The sequence below is a fragment of the Somniosus microcephalus genome, chromosome 20, assembly GCF_052327205.1.
Source record: "Somniosus microcephalus isolate GS21.2 chromosome 20, FLI_Smic_1.0, whole genome shotgun sequence".
NCBI classification, from domain to species: domain Eukaryota; kingdom Metazoa; phylum Chordata; class Chondrichthyes; order Squaliformes; family Somniosidae; genus Somniosus; species Somniosus microcephalus.
In genome coordinates this window covers 68,144,266-68,164,149 of record NC_141006.1, presented here as the reverse complement: position 1 = coordinate 68,164,149, position 19,884 = coordinate 68,144,266, and the positions used below count along the sequence as shown (strand labels likewise).

At 41.2% G+C, this 19,884-nt stretch overlaps 1 protein-coding gene across 2 annotated transcripts in view; it reads right to left on the bottom strand.

Moving 5' to 3' along the window:
• Positions 1-19,884, bottom strand: part of LOC147103377 (importin subunit alpha-7) — a 48,603-nt gene that overhangs the window by 15,128 nt on the left and 13,591 nt on the right. For both annotated transcript variants that reach the window (XM_085962928.1, XM_085962927.1), the window contains exons 2-6: positions 10,936-11,069; positions 10,079-10,174; positions 5,953-6,052; positions 5,142-5,236; positions 3,109-3,240 (exon numbers count right to left, since the gene is read on the bottom strand). In XM_085962928.1, the coding sequence (XP_085819054.1) occupies positions 3,109-3,240; positions 5,142-5,236; positions 5,953-6,052; positions 10,079-10,174; positions 10,936-11,069 (557 nt within the window). The remainder of the gene's footprint in view (positions 1-3,108; positions 3,241-5,141; positions 5,237-5,952; positions 6,053-10,078; positions 10,175-10,935; positions 11,070-19,884) is intronic.

Below are 19,884 nucleotides of genomic sequence, written 5' to 3'. Positions count from 1 at the left end.
GATGCCCAGTTTTGAGCTGCTAGATCTGTTCTGAATCTATCCCATTTAGCACGGTGGTAGTGCCACACAACACGATGGAGGGTGTCCTCAGTGTGAAGATGGGACTTCGCCGCCACAATGACTGTGCAGTGGTCACTGCTACTAATACAGTCATGGACAGATGCATCTGCGACAGGTAGATTGGTGAGGACGAGGTCAAATAGGTTTTTCCCTCGTGCTGGTTCTCTCACCACCTGTCGCAGGCCCAGAATGAATCATAGAAAGTTATAGTACGGAAGGAGGCCATTTCGGCCCATCGTGTCCGCGCTGGCCAACAAAGAGCTATCCAGCCTAATCCCACTTCCCAGCTCTTGGTCCGTAGCCCTGCAGGTTACAGCATCCCAAGTGCACATCCAAGTACTTTTTAAATGTGGTTAGGGTTTCTGCCTCTACCACCTTTTCAAGCAGTGTGTTTCAGATTCCCACAACCCTCTGGGTGAAGAAATTTCCCCTCAAATCCCCTCTAAACCTTCCACTAATTACTTTAAATCTGTGCCCCCTGGTTTTTGACCCCTCTGCTCAGGGAAATAGGTCTTTTCTATCCACTTTATCTAGGCCCCTCATAATTTTATACACCTCAATAAGGCCTCCCCTCAGCCTCCTCTGTTCCAAGGAAAACAAACCCAGCCTATCCAATCTTTCCTCATAGCTAAGATTCTCTACTCCTGGCAATATCCTTGTAAATCTCCTCTGTACCCTCTCTAGCGCAATCACATCTTTTCTGTACCGTGCTGACCAGAACTGCTGAGGCCTAACTAGTGTTTTATACAGTTGAAGCATAACCCCCCCCTGCTCTTGTATTCTATGCCACAGCTAATAAAAACAAGCATTCTGTATGCCTTCTTAACCACCTTATCTACCTGGCCTGCTACCTTCAGGGATCGGTGGACATGCACTCCAAGGTCCCTTTGTTCCTCTACATTTAATGTGTATTCCCTTTCCTTGTGAGCCCTCCCCAAATGCATTACCTCACTTCTCCAGATTGAATTCCATATGCCACTGTTCTGCCACCTGACCAATTTATTGATATCTTCCTGCAGTCTACAGCTTCCTTCTTCAGTATCAACCACATGGCCGATTTTAGTAACACCTGCAAACTTCTTAATCATACCCCCTATATTAAAGTCTAGATCACTGATATATACACAACAAAAAGCAAGGGACCTAGTACTGAGCCCTGCGGAACCCCACTGGAAACAGCCTTCCAGTCACAAAAACACCCATCACCCTCTGCTTCCTGTCTCAGAGCCAGTTTTGAATCCAACTTGACACTTTGCCCTGGATCCCATGGGCTTTTAACTTCATGACCAGTCTGCCATGTGGAACCTTATCAAAAGCCTTGCTAAAGTCCATATACACTACATCAAACGCACTACCCTCATCTACCCGCCTTGTTACCTCCTCAAAAAATTCAATCAAGTTTGTCAGGCATGACCTTCCTTTAACAAATCTGTGCTGACTATCCTTGATTAATCCGTGTCTTTCTAAATGAAGATTTATCCTGTCCTTCAGAATTCTTTCCAATAATTTTCCCACCACCGAGGTTAGGCTGACTGGCCTGTAATTACTCGGTCTATCCTTTTCTCCCTTTTTAAACAAGGGTACCACATCAGCAGTCCTCCAGCACCACACCTGAAGCCAGACTGGCAGTTATGTCCTTCAGGACTCAGCCAGTAGTAGTGCTACTGAGCAGTCTTGGTGATGGACATTGAAGTCCCCCACCCAGAGTGCATTCTGTGCCCTTGCTACTCTCAGTGCTTCCTCCAAGTGGTGTTCAACATGGAGGAGTACTGATTCATCAGCTGAGGGAGGGCGGTAGGTGGTAATCAGCAGGTGGTTTCCTTGCCCATACTTGATCTGAAGCCATGAGACTTCATGGGGTCAGGAGTCAATGTTGAGGACTTCCAGGGCCACTCCTTCCCGACTGTGTACCACTGTTCCGCCACCCCTGGTGGGTCTGTCCTGCCGGTGGGACAGGACATACCCAGGGATGGTGATGGAGGAGTCTGGGACATTGGCTGAAAGGTATGATTCTGTGAGTATGACTATGTCAGGCTGTTGCTTGACTAGTCTGTGGGACAGCTCTCCCAGTTTTGGCACAAGTCCCCAGATGTTGGTGAGGAGGACGTTGCAGGGTCGACTGGGTGTGCGGTTGCAGTGTCCGTAGCCGGTGCCGAGGTCGATGCCGGGTGGTCCGTCCGGTTTCATTCTTATTATTGTGTTTTGTAGCGGCTTGTTACAACTGAGTGGCTTGTTAGGAGGTTCTGGAGTCACATTGGCCAGACTAGGTAAGGACGGCAGATTTCCTTCCCTAAAGGACATCAGTGAACCAGATGCGTTTTTACGACAAGTAACAGTTACCATTACTGATACTAGCTTTTTATTCCAGATTTATTCAAATTAATCGAATTTAAATTCCCCAGCTGCCGTGGTGGGATTTGAACTCACGTCTCTGGATCATTAGTCCAGGTCTCTGGATTACTAACCCAGTGACATTACCACTACACTAACGTTCCATGATGATGATGATCTAGAATGCACTGCCGGAAGCAGATTCAATAGTAACTTTCGAAAGGAAATTGGATAAATACTTAAAAAGGAAAACTTTGCAGGGCTAGGTGATAAATTGGATCGCTATTTCAAAGAGCTGGCACGGGCACCATGGGCTGAATGGCCTCCTTCTGTACTGTATGATTCTACGATCTCAAATAATATCACAAAATAAGTTTGCTGGATGTTGATGGGTGAATTTTTCATTTCCATTAAGAAAAACACACCAAAATCAATGCAAGTTATATTAGGAATCCATCTTTAGAAAAGGTGCCCATCAAGATGGAGTTTGCAATTAGACACATTCCTTCAACTGCAGCAGGGAATTATGTATTTATAAAATGCACATTCCTCCAGTAACCCCTTGCCCCAATGAGACAGGAAGAGGGGCACTGAAAAAAAACAAGTCTTGGCCTTTGTGGTGTAAAGATTTCCAAAACATTTTTTCATTTTCTACAAGAATCCCAGGAAACTACCATTTTAAAAAGTAAAGTGTTAAAATGAAATATGGCATCTTACCTGTTCTTGTACATCCTCAAACTCAGAGTTTAACAGCTCAATAAAAATTGGAACGGCACCAGCCTCGATTACTACTTTGGTCTGGAGAGATGTACCTGAAGCTATATTTGTCAAAGCCCATGCTGCTTCAAACTGGAAAAGAACAAAAATGATCAGTGCATAAATCAACATTTATTTCTTCTGCATGGCTAAAATAAAGTTCTTTGATACAGAATTTCTGTGTTACAGCTTCTCTCCCACAGTCCAGCCTGTACCAATGCATTAAGTAATTTGCAAAAGCATAGCAAATATACAGATTACTTACCTGTAGCTGTAGTTGTGTGAAGAAAGGTGCACTCCACACACAATGCGCAAGTATTGCAATCAGAAAATGCAAAAATGGAGATTCTTTTGATTACATATTATTCAAGCTGGGGCACATTTAACTCTTCCTCTTCATCCACCCCCCTCCCAGCCAGAAAGGAACTTCACCTGGCTTATCAACTCATTCCTATAAATACTGTACAATCAAGAGGACTTCATAAAAATATACAATATCTATCCATCTCTATATCCATGTACTTTGAGAACCCAATTAAAATGTGAAGCGACACTATTCCCTTTTATTGTAAAAAGGTGTTGGGGGCGCGGGGGGAAAAGGAGAAACAGTCCCCTCCTGAAATGAAATCTACAACTTGTGGAGCATTTAATACAAGTACCAAACCAAATTCAAAAAAACATTTATAAAATCGAGACCAATTTGTTAAAAAAAAAAGCAGTCAACTTAAAAGCTAGTCAGATCTTAATAAACATTAAATCCACAAATGCTGATAAACACCTCAAAGTCCAACTGATTAACAGAATATATGTTAAAGTATCTAAGGACTGACAATATCCAAAGTCGAGTAAACTACCCTTAGTTATATTCTGAATACCTACGGGTAACTCTTCTAAATAAGTAATGTTTCACATGGACGCGAGAGGAATCTGTGACAGAGTACGGTATAGCTCTGACAAAGCAATAGGATTGAAAGATGTGCGATTTATCCCCAATTAGATGCTCCTGCAGATATTTGAAGACAGCACAGACAGCAGCTAGTTTCTTGACCTTGCTTTGCAAGCAGATGGTCAAGATAACAAGATGCCCAGAGTTTTGCTTCCATAGGATAAAGACGGAAGATTCAATTCAGTCAACACACAACATACTCCCCACCACTAATAAATATGCAATTTATTATACACCTTATATATTCATTCATCTATTTCAATCCATTTTATAAATACATACATACTCAAAACACACAACTTTCTATACAGCAATTGAACTTCTTCAAACAAAAATATCATCAAGATGTATTTAGTCTAATGTAACTCAGAAAATCAGACTACTACAACATACCCCATTTTCAATCTTGACCCTCAAAAATCCTGCATGTTTATCAATTTATCCCATTAATTTAAAACCATATTTGGAGATGCTCTATTCCCACAACAAAATCCTTGGTTTGAAAAAGTACATGGCATATGCTTAGTAATATACAAGCAAAAGAGAAAGATCAAAATTCACATTCTTTTACAACTGATGTACTTAAAAAAAAAAATTTAAAAATCTTAATTGCTACAACTTCCATTGTTTAAACCAAAAACAAAGTGTGAAATGAGCGTTTAAACAATGGAAACCAGTAACTGTTGCCAACGCAAAGCTTCCAGCCCACCTCTGCATGGATTATTTTACGACAGAACCCAGTGTACAAATCATAATTTCATATGTTCTTATAAAATGCTATGCAGAGGCTACAACTTCAGGCAATGGTTTTTACCTGCATGTTTTCTAATTTCTTTGCCGTTACATAGAAACACAAGGCAGCCATTCAGTCCCTTGAGCCTGTTCTGCCATTTAATTAGATCATGAACTGATCTGTACCTTAACTCCCTCTACCCGGTTAGAGTGAAAAGTGTTAATACTGTGCAGTAAAACACTCCTCCACTTTAGCACTTCCTATTGGCATCAAACACCAGCTTAAATCAAAAAAGAGTGGCACTGAAAGATTTACCTGTAGTGTGCAATTTTCATTTCTTTTCAAGAATTCCACAAATCTTTCTACAACACCAGATGTGTTGATTACTTCATCAATAGGAGGATTTGGCTCTGCAAAGAAAAACTCAAGGTTTCATTGAGGAAAAACAAGATGTAGGGATTAAGAGTGTATGCGTGCGCGCATATAAAAGAAAAAAAGGGAAAAATCTATATGCATATTTAAAACGCTTATCCATATTGTTTTTTCTTGTATGCTAGATCCCTAAATACAGCATGCACGAGCAGGTGTTTGATTTGACAATTCCAAAATCTATACTGAACTTGGGCCTGACCTGGTGATCACACTGCTACTCTTTTCAATATGTAATTCTGTTTTCATCTGGAGGTAATGGTAGATAGCTCATTAAAATGGTCAACGAAGAGCGTGACAGCTGTAAAGTTGATAAAATCTTGGGAGGCAAACTAGAGGAATAGAACAGAAGTCCCAATGAGCTTGCATAGGGCACTGGCAGTTGCCCACCTAGAAAATGGTGTACAGTTCCAGTCTCTGTACTACTGCGGGGAGAATGCCGACTGGACTAATGCTGCACCTAAAGAGGCTAAGTAAATTGTGACAATGTGGCTTGGGGAAACATTAGCGTTTTTCAAGATTCCAAGAAATATGGATAAACTGAACATCAAGTTAAATTCAACCAGGTTTCGACTTTAAGAACCTTAAAGGAAATAAAGTCTTTTTGCATAAACTATTGTCCTGAAACTTATTGTTCAGTTAGCAATTTTTGACATCACCCAACTGAAAACTGAAGGAAACATAAAAGTTTTATTACCTTTGGAAAGCAATTTTCGAAATTTTTGCGTGGTTGCTAGCTGCTGCTCAGAATCATCAGAGGAAAGCATCTGTACCATTTCCCTTGTGATCACACCCTCCTGAATTGGAAATACAATTTAAAGATACAAATAGAACCATTTCTTTTGTAACAATTCTCTAAGACATAAATACTTTACAGGAAAGAAATTATAAAGATCTTAGCCTAACAAGTCTGGACCTGCACCCAGCTTGTTACTGCAAACATACACAACCTCAGAAAATCACGATAAAACAATTTATCAAGAAACATGATGCTTGAATTATGATTATTCTTTATTCCTGTATTTGGACTCACCTGCATCAGTTTAGAACAAAAAACGGAAAAAGGAAACGTTTGCAGCTAAATAATACAACAAGCTTCAGTGTTTTACCATTATCTGTCTATCGTGTCATGATTTTTACCAGGACTCTTCCCAGATTAAGTAAAAACTGTTTAACCACAATTGCCATCATTTCTTAATGTCAACCTTTGTATATCCATCTATTTTATTGAAAAAAGAAAAGCCTTTATGTAGCAGGTTACACTTTTTAAAACCAGTGTTATTTAGATTCTTAAACTTAAAAAAAAAAAAAAAATCTTGCTGGGCGACACTGCCCATCATTTGTTGCCTTAAGATGATGGTAGTGGGCATTCTTTTTGAACCACTAGTAGTGATTGTTTGAAGAACTGAACACCTTGATAGGCCACTTAGGAGGTATTATGAGCCAGCCAGTGGTGTGAACTAGTCATATGTAAGCCACACATGGCATTGGCAGGCTTTCTTCCTTGATGGGTACAGTTCTTCAAAATTATGACAACCCAGCAGCTTTCACGGTCATTTGTTCTAGAAACATAGAAAAATAGGAGGAGTGGGCCATTCAATATGATCATGGCTGATCCTCTATCTCAATACTATATTCCCGCTCTCTCCCCATACCCCTTGACACCTTTTGCGTCAAAAATCTATATCTCCTTCTTAAATATATTCAGTGACTTGGTCTCCACAGCGTTCTGTGGCAGAGAATTCCACAGGTTCACCATCCTCTGAGTGAAGAAATTTCTCCTCATCTCAGTCCTAAATGTCGTATCCCGAGACTGTGACCCCTCGCTCTAGACCCCCAGCCAGGGGAACTAACCTCCCTGCATCCAGTCTGTCTAGCCCTGTCAAAATTATATACATTTCAATAAGATCCCCTCTCATTCTTCTAAACGCTAGTGAATACAGACCTAGTCGGCCCAATCTCTCCTCATACGACAGTCCTGCCATCCCAGGAATCAGTCTGGTGAACCTTCACTGAACTCCCTCTATTGCAAGTATATCCTTTCTTGGGTAAGGAGACCAAAACTGCACCCAGTACTCCAGATGTGGTCTCACCAAAGCCCTGTATAACTGTAGTAAGACATCCTTGCTCCTGTACTCAAATCCTCTTGCAATGAAGGCCAACATACCATTTGCCTTCCTAACTGCTTGCTGCACCTGCATGTTTGCTTTCAGTGACTGGTGTACAAGGACACCCAGGTCCCTTTGTACATCAACATTTCCCAAACTATCACCATTTAAATAATACTCTGCTTTTGTTTTTCCTACAGAAGGGGATAACTTCACATTTATCCACGTTATACTGCATCTGCCCACTCACTCAACTTGTCTAAATCGTCTTGAAGCCTCTTTGCATCCTCCTCACAACTCATAATCCCACCTAGTTTCGTGTCGTCAGCAAACTTGGAAATATTACATTTGGTTCCCTCATCCAAATCATCATTGATATATAGTGAATAGCTGAGGCCCAAGCACTGATCCCTGCGGTACCCCACGAGTCACCGCCTGCCACACCGAAAAAGACCCATTTATTCCTACTCTGTTAACCAATTTTCAATCCATGCCAGTATATTACCCCCAATACCATGTGCTTTAAATTTTGCACACTAACCTCTTATGTGGGACTTTATCAAAGGCCTTCTGAAAATCCAAATACACCACATCCACTGGTTCTCCCATATCTATTCTACCAGTATCATCCTCAAAAAACTCCAGTAGGTTTGTCAAACACGATTTCCCTTTCATAAATCCATGTTGACTTTGTCTAATCCCGTTGATATTTTCGAAGTGTTCTGTTATCACATCCTTTATAATAGACTCTAGCATTTTCCCTACTACGGATGTTAGGCTAACCGGTCTGTAGTTCCTGGTTTTCTCTCTCCCTCCTTTTTTAAATAGTGGGGTTACATTTGCCACCCTCCAATCTGCAGGAACTGTTCCAAAATTCTATAGATTATGGAAGGTGACAACCAATGCATCCACTATTTCCATGGCTACCACTTTCAGTACTCTGGGATGCAGATTATCAGACCCTGGGGATTTTTCAGCTTTCAGTCCTATTAATTTCTCCAGCGCTATTTTTTTTAACTAATACTAATTTCCTTTAATTACTCCTTCTCACTGGACCCTTGGTTCCTTAGCATTTCTGGGAAGTTATTTGTGTCCTCTACCGTCAAGACAGAACCAAAGTATTTGTTTAATAATTGCTCAGCCATTTCCTTGTTCCCCATTACAAATTCTCCCGTTTGACTGTAAGGGACCTACATTTGTCTCCACTAATCTTTTTCTTTTTACATACTTGTAGAAGCTTTTACAGTCCACTTTAGTGTTCCTTGCAAGTTTACTCTCAGACTCTATTTTCCCCCTCTTAATCAATCTCTTTTTGCTGAATTCTAAACTGTTCCCAATCCTCAGGCTTGCTACTTTTTCTGGCAACTTTATATGACTCCTCTTTGGATCTAATACTATCCTTAATTTCTTTTGTTAGCCATGGTTGGGCTGCTTTTCCTTTTGTGTTTTTGCACCAGAAAGGAATGTATAACTGCTGCAATTCATGCATTCGTTCCTCAAATGTTAGCCAGTGCCGATCCACCGTCATGCCTTTTAATGAAGCTCTCCAATCTATCTTAGCCAACTCGCTCCTCATACCTTCGTAGTTTCCCTTGTTTAGATTTAGGACCCTAGTTTCGGATTGGACTTCTTCACTTTCCATCTTAATGAAGAATTCTATCAAGTTATGGTCACTCTTCCCTAAAGGACCCCGCACAACAAGATTATTAATTAACCCCTTCTCATTGCACAATACCCAATCTAGGATAGCCTGTTCCCTAGTTGGCTCAACATACTGGTCTAAAAAAAAATCTCATACACACTCCAGGAATTCATCCTCCCCATTATTATTGCTAATTTGGTTTGGCCAGTCTATATGTAGATTAAAGTCACCCATGATTACTGTAGTACCCTTGTTACATGCATCTCTAATTTCCTGTTTGATGCCATCTTCTACATTACCACTACTGTTTGGAGGCCTATATACAACTCCCACCAATGTTTTCTGCCCGTTGGTGCTTCTTAGCTCCACCCAGACTGATTCTACATCTTGATTTTCGGAGTCAATATCCTCTCACTATTGTTCAGATTTCATCCTTTACTAACAACGCCACCCCACCTCCTTTTCCTTTTTGCCTGTCCTTCCTAAATATCGAATATCCTTGGATAGTCAGCTTCCAGCCTTGGTCACCCTGCAGCCATGTCTCCATAAATCGCAATTATATCGTATCTGTTTTCAGCTATTTGCACTGTTAATTTGTCTACCTTATTACGAATGCTTCGTGCATTCAGATACAGTACCTTTAGATTTGTCTTTTAATTTTTTTTTTAGACATCTTGACATTTTGTACAATGGCCCTATTTGTCTTGCCATTTTCTCTTAGCTGGACCTTATTTGTTAGTGCACTCTTGTTTGTACGCTCTGTCCCTTACTGACACACTCTGGTTATCCTTACCCCAATCACTTTCCTGCACTGCTTCCTTGTCTTTTCTCTTTAGCATTCTAGATTTCTGTCCACTGGGACCCCCCCCCTTCTATTTAGGCCCCATCTACCTCCCTAGTTCTCATGCCAGTCCACAAATTACAAGATTTATTGAATTCAATTCCACAACTTGCCATATGATCTCGCAACCGCAAGTTGTTCATTCAGTACCATAACCACTACATTACCATGAAGATACTGATTAATTAAACTGTAATCATTCATTAACAATCATACATCATATAGTTCTTACCCCTGCTGCAGTAGAGCTGACATATGAATCCATGAGAGGGCTTTCAAATATGGCAGATTCTTCATTGATAAGCTCCACATTTCTCCTTTTAAACAGCTGGGAAAGAATAATACTTTGCATCAAATCTCAGGATTTTCTAATAACGCATGCTGTTCCATAAAATAATTTTATGAATAATTATCAATGAAAAACTGAGTTGCTGACTTTCGTGACCCAAAAGGATGGGATAATTTTCCCTAGAATGATCGTGTAACAGTTTTAGGGAGCAACTGTGTCCCAAGGAGTTCGCAATCATCATGCACAAGGTTCTTCATTTTCACTTTTGTAAATCAATTCTGGGCAATAAGTATGCCAATTTAAAATTGATTAATAATCAGTTTTAAAAAACATATGTTGGCTTTTTTACTGAATAATAAATTTCAACCCATAACTCCCAATTTTTAAAAAAATTAATTAACTTACATTTACATAGTGCCACATTACATTTTTAGCACATCCCAAAGTACTTTACAACCAATTGATTACTTTTAAAGTGAGTCACTTATGTACGCAAAAACAGGAGCCAACTTGCAGACAAGGTTTCACAAACAGGAAATAAACAAATGAATGAATGATCACTAGAGTATGTAGTTTGCTCATTCTCCAGGATTCTTTTCAGGGGGCGGTGGGGGGAGAAGAGAGATAAACTAGCTACAGAGTATAAATCAGAAATTTGGGATTGCGCAAAAATAGCAAGTCAAACTTGAGCCTAATGAGGCATTGACCAGGGCCCAATTCAGCAGCAGTGTTCAATTTAGTTTGCCATATTCCTGGAAAAATTGTAAATAAAGGGACCTAAACTAACTGTGGTGGTATACCTGTTGCTCTCGCTTTTGTTTCCGTAGCTGAATCCCTTCTTCCTCCCTCCTCCTACGCATCTCCTCCGGATTTAATGCTTTGTTCTTGTAACGATTCATTCTATAGTTTTCTTTTGCTGGACTAGCCGTGGTTTCTAAGGAAAAAAAGATCATATTTCAGTGAAACACAACAATACAATATTGGCGATGAACACCATCAGTTAGAACGCCATTGTGCTTCCCGATCCTCCAGTGGTGAATTCACACCACAATTTGCTGGAAAAATAATTAGAATACACCGCAGTGAACATCGTGGCTACTCAACAACAAATTGCATTGTCTTTAATGTAGTAAAATGTTCCAAGGCACTGCACAGGAGCGCTATCAAACAAAATTTGACATCGAGCTACATAAGATGATGTTAGGACAGGTGACCAAAAGCTTGGTCAAAGAGGTAGGTTTTAAGGAGCGACTTAAAAAAGGAGAGTGGCGGAGCTTAGAGCCCAAGCTATGGAAGGCATGGTCACCAATGGAGGAGTAATTAAAATCAGGGATGTGCAAGAGGCCAGAATTGGAGGAGTGCAGAGATCTGAGGGTTATAAGGCTGGAGGAGGTTAGAGAGATAGGGAGAGGAGAAGCCATAGAGAGATTTGAAAACAAGGATGAGAATTTTTTTTAATCGAGGCATTGCCGGACTGGGGGCCAATGTAGGTCAGCAAGCACGGGGTGACGGGGAGTTAGGATACCAGCAGCAGAGATTTCAAGGAGTTCAAGATTAGAGAGTCTGGAAGAGGGGAGGCCAGTCAGGCGAGCATAAGAACATAAGAAGTAGGAGCAGGAGTAGGCCATATGGCCCCTCGGGCCTGCTCCGCCATTCAATAGGATCATGGCTGATCTGAATCTAGACTCACGTCCACTTCCCTGCCCTCTCCCCGTAACCCCGAATTCCCTTATCTGCTAGGAAAATGTCTATCTCCATTTTAAATTTATTTAATGTTGTAGCTTCCACAGCTCTCTGGGGTAGCAAATTCCATAGATTTACTACCCTCTGAGTGAAGAAGTTTCTCCTCATCTCAGTTTTGAAAGGGCAGCCCCTTATTCTAAGATTATGCCCCCTAGTTCTAATCTCACCCATCAGTGGAAACATCCTCACCGCATCCACCCGATCAAGCCCCCTCACAATCTTATATGTTCCGATAAGATCGCCTCATTCTTCTGAACTCCAATGAGTAGAGTCCCAACCTACTCAACCTTTCCTCATACGTCAACCCCCTCATCTCTGGAATCAACTGAGTGAACCTTCTCTGAACCGCCTTGAGAGCAAGTATATCTTTTCTTAAATATGGAAACCAAAACTGCACGCAGTATTCCAGGTGTGGCCTCACCAATACCCTGTATAACTGCAGCAAGACTTCCCTGTTTTTATACTCCATCCCCCTTGCAATAAAAGCCAAGATTCCATTGGCCTTCCTGATCACCTGCTGCACCTGCATACTAACTGGAATAATTGACTGGAATAATTGTCCATGGCTGCTTTTTTTTGGCAACTAAAGAGGTAAGGGACAGCATAAAACTAAAGGAAAGGGTATACAAAAATAGCATAGATCCTGGCGAATGGGAAAGATACAAAGAACAGCAAAGGGTCACAAAACAGATAGTAAGAGCTACAGAAAAGGAGTATGAAAAGAAACTTGCAAGGGATATCAAAATCAATATGAAGGGTTTTCATAGTTACATTAGGAAAAAGAGGGTGGTCAGGAGCAATGTTGGCCCTTAAAAACTGAAAGTGGTGATATTGTCAATGACAATGGGGAAACGGCAGACAGGTTGAATAATTACTTTGCATCAGTATTTATAGTAGAAGAGCTGGAAATCCCAAAGAAACTGAAATTGGAATCGGGGACAGTGACTCAATAAAATTAACAGGTAAAATAACAGCAATAAAGAAAATCATGGCACTAAAGAGTGACAAATCCCCAGGGCCAGATGGTTTCCATCCCAGGGTTTTAAAGGAAGTAGGTGAGCCCATTGCAGATGCCCAAACTATAATCTTCCAAAGTTCTCTCGATTCAGGAACCGTCCCTTTAGATTGGAAAATTGTGTATGTCACTCCGCTATTTAAGAATGGCGAGAGGGGGAAACCAGTGAACTATAGACCAGTTAGCCTAACATCTGTAGTGGGGAAATTGCTAGAGTCTATAATTAAAGGATAGGGTGACTGAACACCTTGAAAATTTTCAGTTGATCAGAGAGAGCCAGCATGGATTTGTGAAAGGTAGGTCATGCCTGACAAACCTGATTGAATTTTTTGAGGAGGTGACTAAAGTAGTGGACAGGGGACTATCTATGGATTTTATTTATATGGACTTCCAAAAAGCATTTGATAAAGTCCCACATCAAAGACGGTTATCCAAGGTAGAAGCCCACGGAGTTGAAGGCAAATTATTGACCCGATTAGGAAATCAGCTGAGCGGCAGCAGTGTAGGTTTGCCAGAATGATACCCGGACTTCAAGGGTTAAGTTACGAAGAGAGTAGGGATAATGGACAGGTACTCAAATTGGCAGGATGTGACTAGTGGTGTCCTACAGGGATCTATGTTGGGGCCTCAACTATTCACAATATTTATTAACGACTTAGATGATGGCATAGAAAGTCATATATCCAAATTTGCCAATGACACAGATAGGCAGCATTGTAGGCAGTGTAGATGAAAGCATAAAATTACAAAGGGATATCGATAGATTAAGTGAATGGGCAAAACTGTGGCAAATGGATTTCAATGTAAGCAAACGTGATGTCATACACTTTGGACCTAAAAAGAATAGAACAGGGTACTTTCAACACGGTGAAAATCTACAAACAGTGGATGTCCAAAGAGACTTGGGGGTTCAGGTACATCGATCATTCAAATGTCAGGAACAGGTACAGAAAATAATCAAAAAGGTTAATGGAATGCTGGTCTTTATATCCAGAGGACTAGAATACAAGGGGGTAGAAGTTATGCTGCAGCTACACAAAGCCCTGGTTAGATCACACCTGGAGCACTGAGCAGTTCTGGGCACCGCACCTTAGGAAGGATATATTGGCCTTGGAGGGAGTGCAGCGTAGGTTTACCAGAATGATACCCGGAGTCAAGGGTTAAGTTACAAGGAGAGATTACACAAATTAGGGTTCTGACATGATTCTCTGACTATATAAGCTGTGTCTTTATGCATTTCTCCACTTCACCTGACGAAGGAGCAGCGCTCCGAAAGCTTGTGATTTCAAATAAAGCTGTTGGACTATAACCTGGTGTTGTGTGACTTCTAGAATTTAGAAGGTTAAGGGGTGATCTGATCAAAGTTTTCAGGATATTAAAAGGGGGTAGATAGAGAGAAACTACTTCTGCTGGTTGGGGATTCTAGGACGAGGACTCGGGGGCAGAGTCTAAAAATTAGAGCCAGATCTTTCAGGAGTGAAATTAGGAAACACTTCTACACACAAAGGGCGGTAGAAGTTTGGAACTCTCTTCCACAAACGGCAATTGATGCGAGATCAATTGTTAATTTTAAATCTGAGATTGATAACTTTTTGTTAACCAAAGGCATTAAGGGACATGGGCCAAAGGAAAGATATATGGAGTTAGATCGCAGGTCAGCCATGATCTCAGTGAATGGCGGAACATGCTGGAGGGGCTGAATGGCCTCCTCCTGTTCCTATAATCATGTCTAGAAGTAACAAAGGCATGGATGAGAGTTGCAGCAGCAAATGAGATGAGACAGGGCCTCGTTACAGAAGTTCAACAGCACCTCCCAAACCCGCGACATCTACCACCTAGAAGGACAAGGGCAGCAGGCACATGGGAACACCACCTTCTGCAAGTTCCCCTCCAAGTCACACAGCATCCTGACTTGGAAATATATCGCCATTCCTTCATCGTCACAGGGTTAAATCTTGAACTCCCTCCCTAACAGCACTATGAGAGTACCTTCACCACACGGACTGCAGTGGTTCAAGAAGGCAGCTCACCACCACCTTCTCAAGGGCAATTAGGGATGGGCAATAAATGCTGGCCTTGCCAGCGACACACACATCCCATGAACAAATTAAAAAAAAAAAGTGGAAGTAGGTGGTCTTGGGTGATGGACTGGTCAGAAGCTCATCCCGGGGTCAAATAAGATGCCAAAGTTGCAAACGGTCTGGTTCAGACAGTGACCAGGGAGAAGGATGGAGTCAGTGTTTAGGGAACGGAGTTTGTGGTGGGAACCGAAGTCAATGGCTTCGGTCTTCCCATTATTTATTTGAAGGAAATTTCTGCTTGTCCTGGATTGGATGTCGGACAAGCAGCATGATAAATCAGAGGCAGTACAGGGGTTGACGTGGTGGTGGTGGTGGTGAGGTAGAGCTGGGTGTCAATGTACTTGTGGAACCGGATTGTGTTTTCGGATGATGTCGCCAAGGGGCAGCATGTAAGTGAGAAATAGCACGAGAGAGAGAGAGGGAGAGAGAGGGAGAGAGAGAATGAACTACCATTTCTCAGTAGAGTCAAGAAAATGAAGGGTTGATCTGGTAGAGATCTTCAATGAAGGAGGTTAAAAGTACAGACTGATAGTTCTACTGGTTGTCGAGACTAATCTAACGAGGACAACGTTTAACAAATCCCAGCAAGAATTAAAGGGGAGGCTGGAAAAATTCTTTGCACAGCAGTTAGAATTTGATATTTTCTCCTGTTGAAGCAGTGTTAATATTTTTGCAAGATTCCTTAAACATTTTTTTTTATAAATGGTCTTAAGGTGTGAGGAGGAGTGGAATTAGACCACGTGCCCCATGTGCAAAAAAAACCCAATGCAGGCTTAATGTTACAGCGTCAAAAAGGGTCATACATCCAATTATGATTTGATGATTCATTCGATCAAAAACTTAATCTTTAAATGGTAAATTAATCTTGATTCAGATCTTCAAAAATCATCCAAATGTCAATATATAACTGATGAGTTTGCTCGACACCAGACTGAAGATGACAAATAATTAAGCAATGCTAAAACACATCTTGGTGATATGTATTGATTGAAAGTCAACATGAACATAGTGGATTTATGTAATACTCTGGCCACTGTTGTGTACCTCAATAGTTTGAAGTCACTTTGAGCAGGTCCCTGCTCCAGTATCAAGTTAAAATTAACAGATGGTATGAGAGGTTTTGAAGTCTTCTGCCACACTGTGTACTGTTGCTTGAAACTCTGTACAGTACAGACCTATTAATGCAGAGCAAATAATGATATAATTTGAGGGCACTGCACTGGCACTTAACTTTATATACACAATTATTTCTGGAGAAGCTAATGAAGTACAGGAAACTTTTTTTTTTTTTTAAATCCAGCATCGACGTGGTGCTGGTTCATCAAAAATTTCGGATAACCGAAAGCTATAGTAAAAGATACGGAGAGCTGACAGCTCCGTATAAAGCAACAACCCCTGTTGCTTAGCAACAAGTGCAGAACAATGGCCACAAGTTCCACGCCTCTCTGTAGCTTAGCAACAGCTGCAGCCACACCCTTGCACAGCAACAGATGGAGGAAGGCAAGTAGAATATGAAGTAAAACTTACCTGAACCTACTCCTGAATTTTGCCGGTTAACTGAGATTTCCGGTTATTTAGGTGCTGGTAAATCGAAAGTTTCCTATAGTACAGCTTTAAAAAATGCTCATCTCAACTTATCACCAACATCATGAGTATTGTGCAACACCTGTATCCCTGCCCACTGAGTGACAACACTGCAGATATCAGTACAATCCAAAGCCATGACTAGTACTGCATGTCACAGCTTCCCCAACAGAGATGCAGCTGATGAACATCTAAGCCAGGAACAGAATATCTGTGATAGCAAAATACTGCAGATGTTGGAAATCCGAAATAACAACAGAAAATGCTGGAAAAACTCAGGTCAGGCAACATCCGTGGAGAGAAATTTGAGTTGACGTTTCGGGTTGGACCCTTCTTCAAAACTGGAAAGAAAAGAAACTAGATCGGAGGCAGGGCTGCGATCGGACAAAAGAATAAAAGAAACAAAAGAAGTAAAAGAGATTAGAAGCTAGACGAGATAGTAATAGGCTGGGATTAGGTGTAAAGTGTACTGGCAGGGCAAAAGATAGCTGCCAGGTGTGAGAGAGAAACAAAAGGAAAGGGGGGGGGGGGGGGGGAAGGAGTGGAACAATTACAAGAGAAAATGAAATGGGGGCCGAGCTTATGATCTGAAATTGTTGAACTCGATATTGAGTCCGGAAGGCTGCAGACTGCCTAATCGGAAGATGAGGTGCTGTTCCTCGAGTTTACGTTGAGCTTCCGTGGAACAATACAAGAGGCCAAGGACGGTGAGGTCCGAGTGGGAATGTCTGCTGCAGCTTCACCTCAACTTTCTCCTCCAATTAAAAAAAATTCCACAGAATACCAGCAGTAAAGTTGCACACATCACTTTGCCTGCTGTGGTGCTCATTCCAGTGAGCATCAACAAGGACTCAGCATTTGCACTGTACACAAATGTTTATTTCTTATCTGGAAGGTGATTTTGGAGAGGTGCAGGAACTTAAAACATAAAAATTAATGGTATACAAGCAAGTTAAACAGGTTATTTTAATCTAAGTCAAGAAAGTAGGAGTAGTGAACATAAATACAAGTTAATGAAATGTAAATTTTTACAATAATTATCAGGAAAACTACCATTACTAATTGACTGTTAGAAATATATTAAGCCAGGTAAGAGTAGCAAACATAGTGCTATTATTCAAAATACAATTAGGTAAGATGATGGGAACATTATTGCATGAGGAGGAGTTTTGATGGGCCGAAAGGCTCATTCTCAACCGATGTTGCACTAAAGTCTAGTCCTGTATGATGTACATACTGGCTAAACAAAATCTTTGGTTAGTTGCATGAAGTCAAAAAACATTTCAGTTAAGGTCAAATATCTACACCTTTCCAGGTAGTCTCCAAATAGAACATGCCATTACATAATCAACACATTTCTGGGGACTAGGTCACTAAGATGTTTACAACGGGTAAATCATTTTATAAAATACTCAAGTCATTTAATAGCTCTAGCTCCAAACAAGTCAATCTCTGATTACCAGGTAGTGAAATGACAAATGATACTGAATATGGTTTGGGTAAATCGGATGGGGTTGTACATTAGTGAGCTGTAAAGATACAACTATTTGGACCAGATACTACAACTTGCATTTATTTAAATCTATTTTCTTGACCAGTGTTTCAGGTAGATTAGTTTGTCTCCACCCTGCTATAGAACTAATATTTCCATTCTTCATCTGATCAGAACTTTGTAGGTATTTCCATCAGAATGTATTGCCGTAACAGTTTGCCATGACAATCACATTTCTTTTCAATACAACAGCTGACGGTCAACCTCTTCTGTCGCCTATAAGGGTTACTTCTATTCATAATGTTAGCACCTACATCAAAAAACACAAGTGCATTTATTGCTCCTTTCAAGTCCTCTGAATGTCCCAAAGCACTTCATAACCAGTGAATTACTTTGAAGTGTAGTCACTTATGGATTCAAACATAGCAGCCAATCTGCACAAAGCAAGCCCCTGCAGATGGCAAGGAGACGAGTGACCTGTTAATGGTTGACAAATGAATAATGGCCAGGATATTTGGAGAAGTCCCTGCTCTTTTTAAAAAAATGGCAGGGGATCTTGTATGTCCACTTGAACAGGCAGGCGTGGCTTCAGTTTAGCTTCTCATCTGAAAGAGGGCACATCCAACAATGCTGCACTCCCTCTGGGCTGCATGATCAGCCCTAATTAAGTGCTCAAATCCATAGTGGGGCTTGAACCCACAACCTTCTCAGGAGATTGTTACCACTAATCCAAGCTGATATTACACACACACACACAAGGTTACATAAATCTTTGAATGGTATCCTTTTCTCAGCACACTTTTTCCCACCATAAATTCGTATCAGCAAGTTTACACATTTTGCTCACAATACAAACTAACTGCTCAAGTTAGTAACTAGTGGTGTTCCGCAGGGGTCAGTGCTGGGTCCGTGCTGGGTCCCCAACTCTTTACAATCTATATTAACGATTTGGAGGAGGGGACCGAGTGTAACATATCAAAGTTTGCAGATGATACTAAGATGGGAGGGAAAGTAGTGAGTGAGGAGGACATAAAAAACCTGCAAGGGGACATAGACAGGCTAAGTAAGTGGGCAGAGATTTGGCAGATGGAATACAATACTGGAAAGTGTGAGGTTATGCACTTTGGCAGGAAAAATCGTAGAGCAAGTTATTATCTTAATGGCAAGAAACTGGAAAGTACTGAAGTACAAAGGGATCTGGGGGTCCTGGTGCACGAAACTCAAAAGGTTAGTATGCAGGTGCAGCAAGTGATTAAGAAGGCCAATGGAATGTTGGCTTTCATTGCTAGGGGGATAGAATATAAAAATAGGGAGGTATTGCTTCAGTTGTACAAGGTATTGGGGAGACCGCACCTGGAATACTGCGTACAGTTTTGGTGTCCATACTTAAGAAAGGACATACTTGCTCTCGAGTCAGTACAAAGAAGGTTCACTCGGTTAATCCCGGGGATGAGGGGATGGACATATGAGGAGAGGTTGAGTAGATTGGGACTCTACTCATTGGAGTTCAGAAGAATGAGAGGCGATCTTATTGAAACATATAAGATTGTGAAGGGGTTGGATCAGGTGGATGCAGGGAAGATGTTCCCGATGATGGGTGAAACTAGAACTAGGGGGCATAGTCTTCGAATAAGGGGCTGCTCTTTCAAAACTGAGATGAGGAGGAACTACTTCACTCAGAGGGTGGTAGGTCCATGGAATATGCTGCCCCAAAAAGCTGTAGAAGCTACATCATTACATAAATTTAAAACAGAAATAGACAGTTTCCTAGAAGTAAAGGGAATTAAGGGTTACGGGGAGCGGGCAGGAATTTGGACATGAATCTAGGTTCGGA